General features: G+C 37.4%; 1 protein-coding gene across 1 annotated transcript in view; it reads right to left on the bottom strand.

The window, feature by feature from the left end:
* The window catches only part of LRP1B (LDL receptor related protein 1B), a 636,888-nt gene that overhangs the window by 227,424 nt on the left and 390,719 nt on the right, over nucleotides 1–18,745 (bottom strand). Inside the window, exons 8-11 of the mRNA XM_039555091.1 lie at nucleotides 7,421–7,643; nucleotides 4,393–4,564; nucleotides 2,180–2,323; nucleotides 519–755 (exon numbers count right to left, since the gene is read on the bottom strand). Coding sequence (XP_039411025.1) covers nucleotides 519–755; nucleotides 2,180–2,323; nucleotides 4,393–4,564; nucleotides 7,421–7,643 — 776 coding nt within the window. The remainder of the gene's footprint in view (nucleotides 1–518; nucleotides 756–2,179; nucleotides 2,324–4,392; nucleotides 4,565–7,420; nucleotides 7,644–18,745) is intronic.

Here is an 18,745-nt window from a genome sequence, read left to right as displayed (position 1 = left end):
AATGTTACAAGCATCTTAATTAAGGTTCTAATAGATGTTTAGGTCTTCCTGTTGCTTCCACATATACAATGGAAAATGCATCAGGAAAGACAATGCTTTTTTCCTAATGAGTTTTCAAGCACAACAGACAATCTCATTCTGCCAAACTTAAACAAACTCCAGAATCCACAGTGTGCTACAGGCTGGAGTGAAGTCTTCTAAAGTCTACAGGGATTTGGGATGGCTCAACAAATACCCAGCTACTGGAAGGATACAAAATGAAGACAGAAATTAATCACTAATGGGGAACTGGACAAAGTAAGAACTCACAACAGAATGACTCAAACAAATTTTACATTTCTGTCCTCAGGAAAAATAAACAGGAAGCTGTAAAAAAGTAGCTCCAACTCTGTTCAAGGTCAAATTTGTGTCTGTTTTCCACAGGAAATTCAAATAAAACTTTAAATTATCTGCAAATGTCAGTTCAACTTCTCCACAGTGAGCATCTCTGAATGTCACCATCACTGAGCATCACCTACCATCTTTGAGGATTGTTTCTCGCTCTGTGCCATCAATCTTCTGCCGTCCAATTAGGAAACTGGTGGTATCAGCAAAGTAAATGTAATTGGTTTCAGCGTGGAAGTCCAGAGCACGAGGATTGACCAGGTTCTCTATAGGGATCATGTATTCGTCAGACACTTTGGTATTCAGGTCCATTCCCCGGATTATTCCTGGGCGTCCCTTCCCATAAAAAAGAAACAATTCATTCTTTGGTCCTGCAAAAGAAAGATTACAACAAACATAAACAACTGATGCTGCCTAATCTTCTTCCCAGTGCATAATGTCACTGTTTAATTAACTGGCATAATTAGTGGGGAGCAGGAGCCTTATTCGATACCAAAAATTAAACTTTCATATATTCTGAAGGTATCCAGATTTAAAAAAAAAAAAAAAAAAAAATCTAGCTAATTACATTCCCGTATTTAAAATACAAATTACTTCAGTGAGCTGCTTACATCTAATTATTTTTTTGTGTAAAAGCTCACACTGAAAAAGCTGTGTGTAGATCACAGAATAACTTTGCATCTGCTGTGAAGTGGACATATATAGCTCTGTAGACATTTAATTTCACAATTCATTAGGATCTATCAAGGTAATACAGACCATGACTGAAGTCAGCTTAAAATTTACCAATACCATAAACCCCAACATGTACAAAACACTTTTGTATCCACCTTAAGTTTCTCAGAATCAAACAACAAAAAGGATTAAAGTAAATTTCTTTCAAATTGAAAGGAATACAACAAATCAACGTACTCTGTTCTTTCCAACTGAGGTACAAAACATGGAGATCAAAAGTTCATATTTCTCAGACTTTTACAATTTAAATAATAAGTTGATTACAAACAACTGAAGCTTATCAAAGTGATTTTCTTTCCTTAAATATACTTACAGATATCCTTAGAGGCTTAATGCTATCAATATACTTCTTAAAATTCTCTATATACTTTTCCTGCAGCCTCTTAGGTATTTTTGATGGAATTGTCAGAGAAAACTGCATCAGGTGTGACTGAGGTCAAATAAATCCATCTACCAGCATCCATCAGAGTATCTAACTGCATGTCTTTCATCTGAACTAAATCAATGTCATTTGACCGAAAAACCAGCCAAAAAACAGGCATTCCCAAAAACTTTTGGTACCCTCCTGTTGGCTGTAGGTGACCAACAGATTGTGTTCATGTTATGTTAGGTATAACCACAGCTGCACAAATCACATTTGCTTTCACAAAGTATTCTGAGAAGAACCTTGACTTGTTCACAAGAATGTTCTGTTTTTGTGCTATAAGCTGATTGTATGGGTGGAAATTGGATGTGACAAACTATTAAGCAGCATTCCAGCCCCTGTGTGCTGTGAAAATGCGTGGCATTTAAATAAAGAGTGAGGCTGATTAATGTAAAACTTGTGGTAATTCTTAGTACTCTTTGAGCAGCATCCCAGGTTTAAACTGTCACTCCTGTGAACTAAGCCAAATCAAATAATTTTAAGGGAATGAAAGGAGCAGGTGGACAAAGCACCAGGTACATGTTACAAACAAACTTCACCCCAAAGCAGCTCACGTGATTTGCTAAAGAACACCCAGAACTAAAGAACACGCTGGACTATTCATGGCTGGCAGACTGTTGGATTTCAATAACATACTTTTGCATGACCTGCCATCACTCCCCAGGATGAAGCCAGTCCTGCAGCGACACGTCCGTGCTTTGTAGCTGCTGCTGAGCAGGCAGATGTGGGAACATCCCCCTGGCATTCCATATGGGTCCACTTCACACGCGTGGCTTCTGACTATGGCAAGTGGAAAACAGCACGGCTCAGAGCCATTGAAAGCAAGACAACGATATGCATCAGCATGGAGAAAGTTTACAGAGGAAAAAAAAAAAATAAAGGGGATTTATGTCACAATAAATCTTTCCCCAGATTGTAACTACTAAGGAAGGTGTTTTTTAAAGATGATACCCAAGCCCAGGGCCATCTTGTGGCTATCAAGCCATGCCCATCACTGTGTGCAATCACCCCTCTGTGAATGAAGCTCCTGCACAGCATTTGCCGGGCGGCGCTGCCCTGGGGGAGCTGACACTTCTCCCCTTTGTCATTTGTTGCTTTGGTTCATTTGATTGGTTGGGGTTTTCTGAGGACAGAGTGCAACCCATGCCCACACAGTTTGGTATTCCTTCAACTCCATTAGACAGCACCTTTCTGGGCAGATACCTGTGCTGAAACTAAAGCACAGAACAAGCCTTGTAGTGTTTTTCCATATTTACAGAATCACAAAACGATTTGGGTTGGAAGGGACCTTAAAGCCCATCTCATTCCAACCCCCTGCCATGGGCAGGGACACCTTCCACTAGACCAGGTTGCTCAGAGCCCCATCCAACCTGGCCTTGAACAATTCCAGGGAGGGGGTGGAGGTTTGTACAGTTGGGATATAAATACAGCTGAGGAAGACAAAGGATTCCTTTCCCTTGATTTCATATTTCCAAATGCACAGTTCTCTGTTAGCAGCCTGCCATTTTTTTTTTAATCTGTTTATGGCAGTGTGCTGAGAAAACAAAATGTACCAGGTTATCTTGTATTTACCTAGCTAGCTTAAAACAGAAAAGAGTATTCTAGCTCGAAAACTGTTTTTCTTTTCTTCCTACTTTACCTCAAGCTTTTCAGGTTTTTTTTAAAAAAAAAAAGCAAAGCAATCAAGTGGTTTAAGGTCGATATAGTTAAAGGTAATACAGAAACTCCAGCAAGCTGAGACAGCCTTTACAGAGAATCTTGACAAGCAACAAACATGTCCATTCAAAACAAAAGGAGTAGTGGAGTAATGACAGGATGTAACAGAAGATTACACTGTGCTCACGTCTCTCCTCTACTCAACCTCTCTGACTCCCTCAGGAGTACGAGAGGGATGATAATAGCAAAGAAAGAGTCTTTGCAGCCTCCTTCAGACATTGACATCTGCAAATCAATGCCCTCAGCTCCAGGGTGAAAATCAGTTCACCCACTCTACATCAATTTAGAGTTCGTTCCCACTTCACAAACTTCTCCAGAAGCAGCCATTCTGTTTAGAAACATCAACATTGAGAATTGATGTGTTGGCTTTTCACTCTAAGCAGTCATGGCAACGATTTATTGTTATCAGTCACTTCAAAAATTCTCATGAAGAATCATTGTAAATGTTATGGATCTTGCTACCTTTACACAAAGTTCCCACAAGTCCCACTGCTCTTCTCCATGCAGAAAGGATGTAAACAAATTAAAGTCATACAGGATTACGGACCTCAGAAATTGCTGTTTTACCAAAAAATTCTGAGATTATAGAAAAGTTTTTCATTCTAGAGGAAAATGAAGATTTCTTTCACAGATGGCAATGCTGACATTCACACAAAGCAAGGAAACACTGTCAGCCTTTCCCTCTCTCCCCGGTGCTGTGCTGGCAGCTTGGCGGCTTGGCTGCCCACACCCCTGTGCCTTTCTGGCAGCCCCAAAGACAGGAGCTCACATGAGGTGGTGTCTCAAAAGCACGCCCAGAGATACCAGGAACCTCTGAGATCTGAGATCGAGCATGCAGACAACTCTGGGACATCCAACAGTTCTGAAGGTGTTAAACTCTCAGAGGTCTGAGCCTCACAGCGCAGAGCAGGGCTCTTCGGCAGCTCTCCAAACTGGAGTCTCAGAAAGAGGTTGAGTCGGCAGCTTAGAGACACAGGAAAAGTGGCAACAACCACACAGAAAACTGGGCAGATGAAGTTACAGAAAGTTGTGCCACAAGGACAAATTGTCACTCCATCTTCAGATACTTTTTAACCACACAACCACTTAATGCCCGGTTTTATGTTTTCTAGAGAGAGGAAATTTGGTCTTACCTGCTGCTTGAGTTCTTTTCTGGTACACACGAATCTCTTTAGCATTGTCCAGCCTAGCAAGAGCCTGAACATCAGTACCATTGTATCTGTTTATTCGCAAGATGCTGAGGTTATCTGAATTAATTGTATATAAATAGCTTTCAAATACTGCCAAACCACAAAGATGCCCAATCTGGAAAAGAATAAAAATGGAATCATTATTTTAGCTCAATATTTTAGGCATATCCAGGAGTTGTAAACATCAAACACTAGTGTAAATTGTATGTGATAAACTGTACAAAAGGTTTTCTGAATATGTCAGTAAATATTTGTAAAAATTTAAAAAATTACACTAGAAGTATAGTTCCCATTCTTGTAGTCTGAAATTTATAATTAGAAAAGCTTTGTACAAGAAAGGCATAAAATTATAATTATTTAGCAGTCTAAATTCATTTAGTCTCCAAATTCCCCACTTCTCTGTTTTTTAAATTAAAAACTTCTGCATACTTTAAGTGCAACAACTTAGTATTAACTAATGATCATTAACTAATAGTAACTAAGATAAATTAACTATTATTAACTAGCATTAACTAATAAATATAGTAAACTTAGAATTTTAAAACAGTTCATAAGTGTAATTGATCCACTTTTTAAAATTATTTTATGATCAATCAAGGCAAATGGTGCAAGATATACCTGCTGAATATTTTCTTGAGTACATGAGAAATACAAATTCTGTCAGCTTTGCTGGGTTCCTTTTGTATTGGTGTCTTTGAATATGGTGGTGGCCACTTGGCAGCACTTGTTTCTCAAAAAGTGAATTCTAAAATCGTATTAATTTCTGATGTGTCTGAGCACACAGATTAAAAATTACCTAACTGCAGTTAGTTAAGACAACCACAGCTCAAACACTAAGTGTTTAAAATTTAGAGGCTGTTCTTGATTTATAGATTTAGAAAATGTAAAATATCTCACAGGCAATTCTGAAAGCTGGACAAATTAAAGAGAATTTTTTGGCAGATGCTCATATATGCACAAGCTGAATATCTTATTACTTTAATCATTAAATTGCTCACCACAAAGTATTTACTTATCTCATTCACTCACAAATTCAGACCTACGTCACCAAAAACCAACCCAAACAAAACAACCCTGTTGTGCATCAAGTATTTCAGTCGTTCAGGAAATTATACCACAGTTGGCCAAGTCTTGCCATTGTATTCTGTCCTCATCCAGAAAAATAAATAATAATTGACATCATCGGAAGTGTTTGATTAAGACCCAAAAGAAATTCAATGCAATTATAGCAAGATGGAAGAGAAAACAGCCTTGAAAATAAAGATGCATCTGTACCAAATTGTGGAATTCTGCCCTGAATTACAATCCTTTCTTCCCTATTTCCATTTGCACTCAGTTTAAGTCTTTATCATTTTTCTTTATTAAAACTACTAAACTATGTGGCTCTTTTTGCAATGCATTTTATAATGACCAAATTATTTGTATTTGTTTTTTATTTTTGGGTTTTTTACATCTCATGAAGCTTTCCAGCAATCTTATGCACGAGTGAAAACATTGCTGGATATCCTTTGAAAGCCACCCAGGCTGACAATCACAAAATCCAGTTTTGTTTCGAAAGCACATCGCTGATATGCTTGTATTTACACAATAAACTTTAGTCCCTAAAAATTATTGTGAACAGTTTGGTGGTTTGCTGTTTCCTCAGGCTAATGAGGAGTAACTTGGAGAAACAATCATTCTAGATTATGGCAAATGCAGCACAAAACCTACTGAAATTACCAATTCTTCATTTGAGTGGAAAGACAATTGGTACTTTTTGTGACAGCAGTGAGAAGCCAAACTTTTTACTACCCTTCACCCATCCTAAAAGACACAGATCTCCTCTTTTCTTAGCTAGTTTTGAGAAGAAAGAATCCCCCTGAACTTGAGAAAGTACCCTCTTTCGCATCTAAATTTCAGCAAGTAGAGAAAGAACAAGCATCTCTCCTATGACACCAGTACAACTCAGTTACAAGCCTGTAAAGGTATTTGTTAATGGCTTCTGAAAATGATTTTAGCTTTTTAAGTATCTATTCCAAAATGTTACGTTAAAAAAAAAAACAAAACAAACCAAAACCAAAACAATAAACCCAAAAGTTTACAAGACCTGTTGTTCCAAAATTGGTTAAATACTGGGAATAGATTGGTAAAAAACAGGAAGGTGTTTGCCAAACCACCACTTAGACTGCCTTTTGTCACATTTTCTGCCTACTTTTAGGTAAGTTAGTCTAACCAGTTGTGTCTCGGTAAACAGTGATTATTTGGAAGCAAGGAATGACAGCAAAACACGTAAAATGTTTATTCTGCTTGCACATTTTTACACTCCCTGTTTAACCTCAAGCAGAAGCAGATGCAACTTGGTGCCCACACCAGCTCTGGCAGTTCAAGTAGTGACCAGAACAGTTTGGTCTTTGCTGATTTTCCCTGGATTTACATAAGACTCACAACTGTCAGAGAACTCTTCCACTCTCCAAGCTAATGGATTGAAATGCTCCTGCTCAAAGACTCACACAGTCTCAGTGCTTGTATTTATGACTCTAAACATCAGGATCAGCTGTGAAAAGCATCATTGCCATCAACAAAAATACGATTTAAGGGCATCCAGATTAGTCTGAATGGGTGAATAGCTTTTGCTATTCTGTTTCACATTATTGAGCCTGTTAGTCTCTCCTTCCTGAGTGGGTAAGGACATCTTGTCATTAAGGATTTATCTCCCAGCACCTTTCCACCCCATATTTTCCCTCCTGAAGTCTTTTACAATGGGGAGTGTGACTTACCTGGTGCACTGCTAATGAGACACTGTATGGAAACATTCATAGGTAGCAAAATGGGCTAAATCGCAGCTAAACCAAAACATTCAGATGGATCTTTTAAAGTCTAATGCATTTGAACTAAAAAGGGAAAAAAACATGAAATCCCTGTAGCTGCTAGCATTATGTGCCTTCATTTACTGATGATATTACTTTTTACTAATTTGCAAATAAATACCTACTTGTCTGCCTTTAGTTATTGTTTGCCTCCTCCTCCCCTGATAGTCAGCAACTTCCACACTCTCCAGATATATGTCAAGCCAGTACACATATTTATTGATGAGGTCTAGTGCCAGAGCAGTTGGCTGTTCAATTTTCAAGTCCACTATCCACGTCCTGTTCATTCCATCCATGTCACATCTCTCCACCTTGGCAGCATTCCCGTAGTCTGTGAAGAAAAGCTTTCTGTTGAAAGAAAATAAGATGTTGTAAGTTTTAAAGGGTGTGAGCAGAGTGCAAAGCTCCTGCTGGCTCCAGCAAAAGGAAGTTTTTGTTCTTTGTCATTCCAATTTCCTAGATACCCCATACTGATAATCACATAATTACTTTTAAAAATTCACCGTATCTTCAAACAAATTAACAATTACACAGATCCATCTTTCAAATGTAATGCACAGAAGTTCTAAATGCATTTTCTTACAAAACAGATAAACCATGTAATACTCTAAAATTACAATCTTAAATATATTTTTAACCATTATTTGTAAAAAAATGGCAAGATAGTTGCAGATAACAGTGACAAAAGCATAAAGCACTCACGTTGTCTGGAGAACAGAACATTGCACACAAGCTGTAACAAATACAGTGATTCCCACTGCCAGGTGTTTTAAAATTTATTTCTGAGGGAGATGCTTTAATCTGTAGCACATTTGTATCCAGCCTTGGAAAGGTGTTCAGGCTTCAAAATGCTTCCACAAATCCACTGAGTCATTCCATCCAGGAATAACAGGAAACTATCAAAGACTTAGAACTGCTGCTAAAGCTGCCTGACCCGATACTTGATTAGCATTCACTGGCTTTAGCACACGCAAATCAATTTTGATTAACATGACAATATTTTAACAAGATTACCTATTTGTGAGAACAAATTACACTTGCAAGCTGAAGACCACCTTGCCATGACTTTAACATGCTGTAAAGAATAATCTGATTCCAGGCTGAATGTTACTAAAACTACTTTGAGAACCAGGATTTCATTATCCAAATGAAGTGAATTATCTCCTAGTTATTACCACTAATGGGAATAACTTTGGATCATCTGCATATAAACCTTCAGATATCTTTATGTGAACGAGCAGTAATTTATAGCCTTGTAACCTCTTACAAAAATCCAGTTTTAGGCTGTTTGCTGAATAGACAAAAGAAACCTATATCCTTTATTTTTAGTCTTCAAATAAAGAAGAATACATTTTAGAGATAGTTAAAGTGTTTCAAGTGCAAAAAGTGAAAATAAAAAAAAAAAAAAACAACAAACCAGAAAACAACAACAACAACAACCCCCCCCCCCAAAAAAAAAACAACAAAAAAAAAATCATCTATAGTCTATGTGCAGGAGATGTCAAATGCCAAAATGAATTGATCTCAGAAACATAAAATAGGACTGGAGGAGAATTTGAAAGGTCATGTAGTCCATCACCAGGCCATAAGGCAGAATAAACTTTACCTATAACATTCCTGAGGGATAACTGCATTCCTGACAGGGATTTCTATTTATCAAAATAATCCAGAATTCCTGTCCTGTCCTTCATTGTCATTCTTTACCCCAGCTGTACTCTAAGAATATATTTAAAAACATACACTTAACATTCAAGTTTGTATAAATCAACATGTCCATAGTACAGAATATATGCAAAGTAAGTGCACTCGTATCATCAGAAATAACAAGGCCAACACCTATATACATTTAAAAGAAGCTGCTAAAAAGTTACATGTACTCAAGACTACAATCTGTACTTCTGGGGATTTGATTTATGCTATTTAATGGGACATGGTACTTCAAGATTCAATAATTCAAATAAAGCTCATTTTGCAATCATAGAACCGACTGGGTTTGCTGTGATCAGGCACGAACACACTCACATACGTGTAAATATATAAATATATAAATATACAAATACACACACACGTATGCATAAATACACATCCAGACACACAGCAGTTACCAAGACCTGAAGTTTGACTTCAGACTGACTCTACTGCGTAGTGTTCACTGTTTCTTATTAATGATTTAACATTTCTACAGACTAAAATAAGTAAGAAATAATAACTATTAGCCTTTTACAATGAGAATATCTATTCAGATCAGAAAACAAATAAAGTGCTTGCACATCAATAACAAATCCAGTAAGGAGTATCTAAGAATCAAGAATATTTAAGAATTTAAGTGGCTGCTCCAGCTTTCTGGAGTGGGGGATATTTCTTTTTTTCTTCAATATCTGTTTTATATTAACATCATTTGTGCAAGTTATCATGACTTCATGTGCAAATGACATTCCTTTTACTCAAAAAATCATTATTCTTCTCCTGGAGACTGACAACAATAAAACTTTATAATTAAATGAAGAGGTGAAAGACAGAACAAGAAAGTAGCTGCCTAACTGCTGCTGTACGATCAAAGAGCTCTGAAAATTAAATTAAGAAAATTAAAAGCTTTATTGTGTAATCTTGAAAGGCAATTCTGTATTTAAAGACTAATGCAGATTTTTAGAGTGAGGTTTAAACCAGAATTGCATTTCTAACACAAGAAGCTGACCCACAATTATGCTGTATTTCCATTGCCTTGGGAGCTGTCAAGGATGCACTGTACAGTATTTATTTCAGCTCAAGGCTAATTTTTCTGCTCACAAATGGTGCTGGGTTTGCCTTTCCACTTTCAGCAGAGGGCAATGAAATCTTTTATCCATTCACAGAGCAATTTCAGGAGGAAAACTGGCCATGTGCATGTCCCTGCACAGCCCAAGCTCAGGGCACTGGTGCTGACCTTGAGGGACAGGATCCGACAGGAGAGCTGAGTTCATTACAGCCTTTATTTCCTGAGACTGCCAAAGAGGATGCTAATTGAGGCTGCTGTAACAGTAAAAATGTTGGCACTAAACTGGATTTTATTAAGGCATGCTATCTTTTGAAAGCTATAGACTTAATGTGTCGAAATTCTGAATTCTGTCTGCAGTTAATCAAGAACAAAAAGGGCCATCTTCTTCATCAAGTCCTGGTGCTTTGCAGGCACTTAAACTCATAAAAGTGTTCAGTTGTTTTGACTCTTCCAGAATGGTTTCACTGTTGTTCCAGCAGCTGGGAATCTACATCTAATAACTAATGGTGATACCTTCCAGGCTAAATTACACCAGCTGATTTCTGCAGCAGCTTATTTGGCTTAAACAGCTACTTTCACCCATCTTCCCCTCCAGAGATATTTCTAGATGGCAATCAAATTCTTTCCCTCTACCTAGAAGCTAGAGATAAGCAAGGGAAGGCAGATTTCTCATCTCATAAGGCAGACTCTTTCTGCTGCCCTTCAGTGCAGTTAGTTATTCCAGTTTTAGGTCAGTGTTTGAACAAGCATGGCCAGCACTGGGTGTGCTGCTCCAGAGTGGAGCTCACCAGTGCCTGCACAATGGCCCAGCAACCTCTCTGCAACAGCTGGAGATTCAGCCGCCCCTGGATGGCATTTGCTGTTTTCACAGCTCTATTACACTGCTGATTTACACTTATCCTCTCACCAGCTCTTACACACATCCTCCTCAGCCTAACAGCTTAGTCTCAAAAAGTTATGATTGGAGGTTTTCCAAAGAGTTTGGTTCCAACCAGGAAAAGATACACAGGGACGATTCCCTCCGCATCTGAGCAACAACAACTCTCTAGCATTTTGAAATATCCCCACTGACAAACCCACTGCCTAAAACCAGCAATAAATGTTACCAAATAGAACTAATGCCAGAAGAAAAGAATGCTGTCATGAGACAAAAGTGACAGTGAACTTCCCAGTCCCTGCTCTCACACCAGTGATCACAGATTCATCTTTCCTTCATTATCAAGCCTCAAAACCATGTAGGGAGGGCCTCAAAAGGCCCTTTTTCTTTCCTGACAGAGACAGCTGCCCTCAATAGAAATTCAGATAGTTACTGCCTGAGTTCAGTTGCCAAATCCCTTATCACCACTGGTTTTGCCCACCAACTTCTCCCTTGTCACTTCCTTTTGTTTTGCAAGCTTTCAGTCACCTCATTCATAACCCATCTATTTAATTAGCTGACAAAGAAATACTTTCCCTGTAAAGCTGCATTTGGGCACTTGCATGACTGAAAACTGCTAATTTCTAATGCACCTAAGATGCCAAACACTGTACAGCACAATCAGAGTTTGGGGGGCAAAAAATCACAATTCTGGGGCTCTTTGACAAAAAACCAATGAAATATTATAGGAGGCAAATTTTTAGTAAAGCATATATAGAAAAAGAGGATGCTTTCTTAGGCCAAATTACTGCTGTGGACAAGATCTAACTAGAATAAAGTAAAATAATTCCTACCACACCTCAACAAGAGCTATGAGTAGAAAGGACAGCATTTAGTTTTCAGCAGCTATACCGAGAGGATCATTTTCAAGACAGAAGGTGACTAAAGATATTCAGTTGATCCTGGCAAAATGAACAAGTGACAAAACGTTAGAGGCTTTTTACCAATTTAGGAGCGGGATTATGGTGTGGGGAAAAAAGTTTGAATTGGAATTAACAGAAATGCTGTTCAATTTAACTGGTTTGAAACATAATGAGAACAGCATTGACATTGAGTGGCACCAGCCAGATTAACTGTAGGACAAATAGGACAACTAAAATTATAGGGACTGTGATGAAGAAGGAACCCTCTTCAGAGGAGGTGATCAAAATATCCAGTCAAAAGGACTGTGTGAAAACACCCTGTGGGGTTCTCTTACAGCCCAGGTATGAGGTGATCGACTGACTGGATTCTCAGAAGGGGACTGCCACACAGTCCTGTATCTGATTTCTACTGCATTTAATCAAAATGAATGTGATTCGATTTAGTTTACATTGCATTTAAATAATAATATGCTTCATAGCGTGGTCCAGGAGCATTTCTTTTTTTGTTGATGTTTAGGATGGTTTCTGGGTTCAGCAGTTTTCCTTTTTCATCCACCTCTACACCAAAAGAAATTGGCCACCCTCAGATTCAGCCCATTTTTGGTAATAAATGAGCCATGGCCCTCAGTGTCCCAGACAGATTTTAGGAACTCAAAGAACACTATGTGCTAGAACACACACACATTGAAAGCAATTCTCAGGTTTGGGGCAAAGGGAGATTTTTCCCCAGGTGAGGAACTGAAACACCATTGGATCGGGGTATTTGTGTTTCTCCTTCCTGTGCTTCTTTCCAGCACAACACAGCACCCATCATCTGGAGGATAATTTCTCCTTCTAAACCCACACTATTTTAGGGGATGAGAAACTGTTTTGCTCTCCAGAAATGTTCCTTTTTTTTTTTTTTTTTTTGGTAACTGATATTGGAAGGAAATATCGAGTGGATGTTTTTGTGCTGCATGGGAGTGAAATTCTATTAAAGTTCCTCTGTGATTTCTGCAGTGTAAAGGAGGACATATGTTCCAAATGTTCCTGGCATTTTGGAAATCTAGCAATGAGTGCCTGTGAGTAAAATAATAATGCTTTCTTCTCCTAGAGAGCTGCAGATTTAGTACCATGCAGGAAGCAGCACAGGGTTGAGCTGCAGATAAAAGTAAAACCCAGTCAGACAACTCATTCTCACCACACAGAGCCCAGCTCCACTTACTGCTTGCTGCACAACAACAGGCAACAATCAGCACAAGCTCAACCCTTAGTGGGGACATTTGTAATGAAATCCACTTCTCTCTACAGGGAAATCGCCAAGTCAAACTAAAGTTTACTTATTTGCAGCACCAGGGTGGTGGCCTGAGCAGCAAACAGGGAAAGCAGCTGAGAATTTGGGGATGGAGCAGAGCCGGTCTGGTTCACTGCTAAAGGAGATATAAATTGTCATTTTTTTTGTTTGTTTTTCTATTTAAACTGTCCATCATCCATCTATAAAAATATGCCTGTTAGAAAGCTGAATTGTTTTGCCATAAACAGGTACCCCCGCCATGTCCTTACAGACACAGAAACATGAATTTTCAGAGGTGTCATAAAGTGAATGTAATTTGATAATTCAGGACTGTTGTCTATAATATTGTTACTACTACACTCCACCATTGTTATAGCTTTTAACAACAAAATCCTGCATGTTTTTCTTCAAGTTTGATCCCTTCCACTACAGAGGGTATAAAAGCCTTCACTTTCTTTTGTCTTAGGGATGTCAATCAAATACACATATTTAAAGTTCAGAATAATCTCTGAAAGTGTTTGTCCCCTCCTTTTTCCACCCAAATATGCTTTTTCTACAGGGTAAGACTACAAGTTGCCTCTCCAAAGCACTCCTCTGCCATCTCTGGGTCCTGCAGGAATGAAGTACTGCTGATTTTCGGTCTAGTGGTGTTTAGTCACAGTTGCTATTTTCTCACACAAGCTCTACTTCTTCCTATGCAGAGTAAATACATCATAACCCCATATCAATCCCACCATATTCCCTTTCGTGCTCCTTTCATGAATAGTTGTGGCTGTACATGATAAAAAAATGCACATCTGGAATATGATAGCAATAAAGCAAACACACAGAGAAATGAAAGTTCAGTTCACAGGTTTTGCTTGTGGATAAAATTGTAAAGAAAGTTTGGTCTTATACTCATTCTCATCACAAAAGTTGTCTGGTTTTTCCCACATCAAGACTACAGCAATGAGATTTCCTCTTGAAAAAGTGCATCCCTTAGAATTTAACAAATTTATACTTGATTAACCCGCTTTCTGTCTAAAAAAAAATTCAACATATTTTCATTAAAGTCATGTAATTACCTTTAGCAATTCTGTGCACAAAGTAATCTTCTGAACAAAAAGGATGTTGCCTGAATTTTGAAAATTTATTTCCAATATAAAATTTTAATAAGTAAATCAAATATTACCTTTTCAGCCACTTTTTTTTTTTGTAACTACATGCAAAGTCTTAATAAGTGCCAGTTTGAAATGAAATCGCAGATGTATTCCTGGATTCACCAAGGGCCCTGAACATTAGTATTCATTTGTCAGATTACTGCCCTTTATCTGAAAATGTAAGGATTCAGACTTAAATCAGATGCAGAAATTTGGAATTAGAGTCCTTTCAGCCTAAAATGTATTTCCTCATGTGCTACTACAAGCTCATCAATTAGAAAATGAATGAAGAAACATTGATTATTTCCATTTTATCACAAACCAGCTGTGCCAAATCAGTGTGCTGATCCACTGAAAAAATTCATTTTATAAACAAAGTGCCATGTAACACAGCTTTATATCAACATTTAAGTAGACTTTTAATGTGACATCCAAATAATGCCATGAATTCACTATAATATTTTTTTAAAAAGTAGATATAAACTCTACCTAAAGGGAAAAAAAAAAAATAGCAGATTTTCTGTAGTTATAAAATATGTTTTTACATTCAAACCATGCACACATTGATGTAAGATATACTGAAATCTGGAACATGATGATGAATAATCCTTGGATTATCCTGAATACTTATTTTTGAGGGCAAGATGGTTAATTTCCACTGCTTTACCAGATGCACAAGATGAAGGGAAATAATTTTGCCATAGAAAATAAAAATTCTCTTTCTTCACTGGCAGCTCAGGGTCTGATATATATGTTATCCTTCAAACTCAACTCAAGATATGTATTTTAATGTGCTGTTTTTGATTATTCTGCTTTGAATCACTTCTGGAGCATCAAAATGGTGCCACTTGACCTTTTATACTCTTTACATGAACTCTTTTATGCACACAGCAGAATACACATATTCAGACACTTATTTTCAAAGATTTCCTTAGTATTGTACTGAAGCTCTTGCACAGAAGAAATAAATGCAGCACTTTTCCTGAAGGTATTTAATCTTCACAAGATATTATTAGTGCAGTCAGACTCTATTGCTTCTTCCACTTAATAAATAACCTTTTCCCACAGTTGAAAAGCGACAATATTAAAAATTACTTTTTAAAATAGGATTTTTTGGGGGGCGGGAGGGGGGAGAGTTTTCATTTAATTGTTCAGTGATTGTAGGGGAATAAAGGTAGAAATAAAGAAGATCCCTGAAATTGTGTTTGACTTGCAGCCTGAGGAGCTTCAGGCTAAAGCAGAGTGGAGTTTGGAAGGTTTAACTTTTGTCCTAGAGCTAAGCTCAGCCTCAGAGCAAATCAGGACAGCAGCAGCAGCAGCTCATTGTTTAAAAAGGACTGTCTAGACACAGCAGGCCATCATTTCCCAAACACAGCCTCACTTCTCCAGGGGCTTTTCCTTCCCAGAATTTGAGACATGGCCTTTTCAACCCAGCCTGAGAAATGATGGTTGGATGGAGCGTTTGGCACTATGAAATGTGGAAAATGGGCCCACTCAGCTTGTCAGGGATTTAAAATCATGTTTTCTGCACCACCAGCATCGATCACAATACAGGATGCTTTGTCTTCAAATATGTGATTTCTGTCAACCAACTTTTTCCACTTAGTGACAAGGAATGAAAAAGAAAACATTTTTGCAATATTAATTTCTTTTAAATGCATTATTAATGAGGAAAAATAAATTAAACTAGTTCTTCCACCTTGGTATTTGATGACCTATACCAGATTAAATGTCAGTTATAGCTGGCATTTGAGAACCTGTCTCATCCATCTTATGCAGAAAATGCTACAATAATCATCATTATGTAGGATTACATTAAATAATCAAAAATCCACAGTTTGCATGCTTCAGGAACCTCAGGGCTCCTTCCCAGGAAGACCTGCAGAGAGGGTAGGATTACATTTGGACTCTTTAGACCCCAAACAGATGATTTGAAGTCATGATGAGTTAGCAGTCAACAGAAAGGATGAGGGCTTTTTTATTTTCAAGCAAATTCAGGGAAGGATGTATCAGTTGCTATTAAATGCAGTGATGTTTCAAACTCTGGAAATCACAGCACTGCACAGTGCTGGAAGCTGGCAGCTTTGCTGTGGGAACTGCTGCTGGATGCTTGGTTATTCTTTCCTTCTTATCTAAGGTGTGTTTTGGGTTTTTTTGAGTTTTTTTGTTTTTGTTTTTGTTTTGTTTTTGTTTTTAATTTGTTTTGTCTTGGTTTGGTTTCCTTTGTTTTGTTTGGTTTGTTTTGTTTTTTTTTTTGTTGTTTGCTTGTTGGTTGGGTTTTTTGTCTGTTTTGGTTTTTATTTTTTGGTTTTTGGTTTTTTGGTTTTTTTTGCTGCACTTAGGAAAAGTCACACTGGGAATGCTGTGGGAAGGAACTGTGCTGGTGTGTATTCCTCAGTGTCTTTACTCTTAAGCTCTTGGAGTGAATTTAAGTCATTAAATATGATCAATGACATCAAAGCTGAAGATGATCTTGGATATAGAGATAGGTGAGGCTGTAATAGAACTATTCTGACAAAATTACACTTGAAATTTATATTTCAAATACATATATAAATGCTAATTTGTATAAAAAATTAATTTAAATCAAGGTTATGCATGCTAATGATCTCACCTTATGCCAAAGAGAAGCAAAAACATTTAATATTTGATCTCCACAAGCAAACATTACTAACACAGTAAATCCTTAAGCTGGTTTAAACTGTGCCAATGGTTATTTATCACAGTGCAGAACAGAAAATAGACAGCCTGTGCTTGGCAGCAATGGACAGAAATGATCTGTATCCTGGCCTTCCTTAAGGATGAAGTAGTAAATTTTGCAGGTTAGGGAATTATTCCAATTCAATTGATGATTCCAGTGGTGAACAACAATAAGGGGTGCTCAGGTCTCACCAAGAAAAAATTATCTACCCAAACTATAACTGCACAAAATGAAATAAAAACAAAATTCTCATCCAGCACCTTGATGCTCCTGTCTAGGAATCTCTGATTGCTAATGTTTGTGGGGTTTTTTGTAAGGTAGTAAGTTCTGAAGAGAATATTAGAACTTGTCCTATATCTTGAGTTTCTGATCAAGTATTTTCTGCTGGAGAGGTTGGTTTGGGTGCTGCTGGTCCACACCGGGCTCAGTGATGGCACATCTCTATGCAGGACTCAGAGCTACAATCTCCCTACTCCAATTTCCTAAACTGTTATTATTTAATGTCAGCAGTGAGTGAATTACTTGATTCCATGTCTCACCTTGGCAGTAAGTAAGTAAAAATAGGCAGTTTTGCTTCCTCATTAACTGCTGACTAAACAAGTCATTTTCTCCCCAAAATTGTACTTGCAAATTAAATTATTCAAAAAAAAAAGCCCCAAAACTAAAACAACAACAACAAAAAAACAACCAACCAAAAAAACCAAACAAAAAAAAGCCATACAAAAAAACAACAAAAAAAACCCCAAAACCCAAACCAAAGTCTTGTCTAAAACAAAGATCATAGACACCAAATGATCAAGTTAGTAGAAAGAAAAGCAAAGCAGGATTTATACAGAATTGTAATATTTGAAATTAGGTTGAAAATATTGTATTTGCATTATTTCATCTCTTCGGAGATCACAGACTCTTTAAATCTTCATGATATTTTTTTCTTAAGGCACTACAAAACAGAACTCAATTTCAGTTAAGTGACAACAAAATTGGTTTTATTCCACCACAGAGAAGGCTGTAGTGCTTTTGCTGTCGTTCCTCTATTCTTGATCTCTTAACCTTTAATTTACAGCAGCTAGGCCTAGTGGGAAGGCAGAATTATTTATAATACCACTAGTAATTAGTGTCTAATTACTAGAACTAATATGAAGCTGCTAGGAAACTGTGCATATATTCAGAGTTTAAAGCCAAAGAGTGCTGATTTGTAACAGAAATATATAAACAACAGAAGTATTTCCATTTTGACTTCCAAAGGTTCCCCAACTGAGAGCCCATCGATGACCTGCCACATTACTCAATAAATTTCTACAGTGGCAGAGAAGTTATACAAATAATTAACAAAAAAGAGCTCCTGCTTTCGGCTCTAGTTAGGAAGTATTTTCATAGACTTTTCCTGAAAGATTTACTGAGTGCCATGAAGAATACAAAGACAAAAAAGTTTCAGTATGTGGTGGTATGTAATAATATGTGGGTACTGACTAGAATGTAACAGCAAATGGATAGAGGCTCTCTATTTTGATGCTCAAAGTGATTAATATGCATATATTTATTTATTTCAGTCATTGCTTTGAAATTTCCAGTTTCAATTGAGTGGATCATTCGAATAACCCTTATTCACTGATTTATCTGCCGTTATTTTCCACATGACGTTTGTGTCACTTCACGAACAGTGAAAACCTGTTCTGGCATGACAAAGTAGTTTATAGAAAAGCTGTATCTGTAATACAGTCGCTGTACTTGTTACAGAGTTGTGAACATAAGTAATGAATTAGATAAGGGGCTGTGAGCAGCAACGTGGGAATTGTGGGATTA

Source organism: Corvus cornix, chromosome 7 (genome assembly GCF_000738735.6).
Source record: "Corvus cornix cornix isolate S_Up_H32 chromosome 7, ASM73873v5, whole genome shotgun sequence".
NCBI lineage: Eukaryota > Metazoa > Chordata > Aves > Passeriformes > Corvidae > Corvus > Corvus cornix.
The sequence above is the reverse complement of the archived record's forward strand: the minus strand, read 5'-3'. Positions and strand labels throughout refer to the sequence as shown.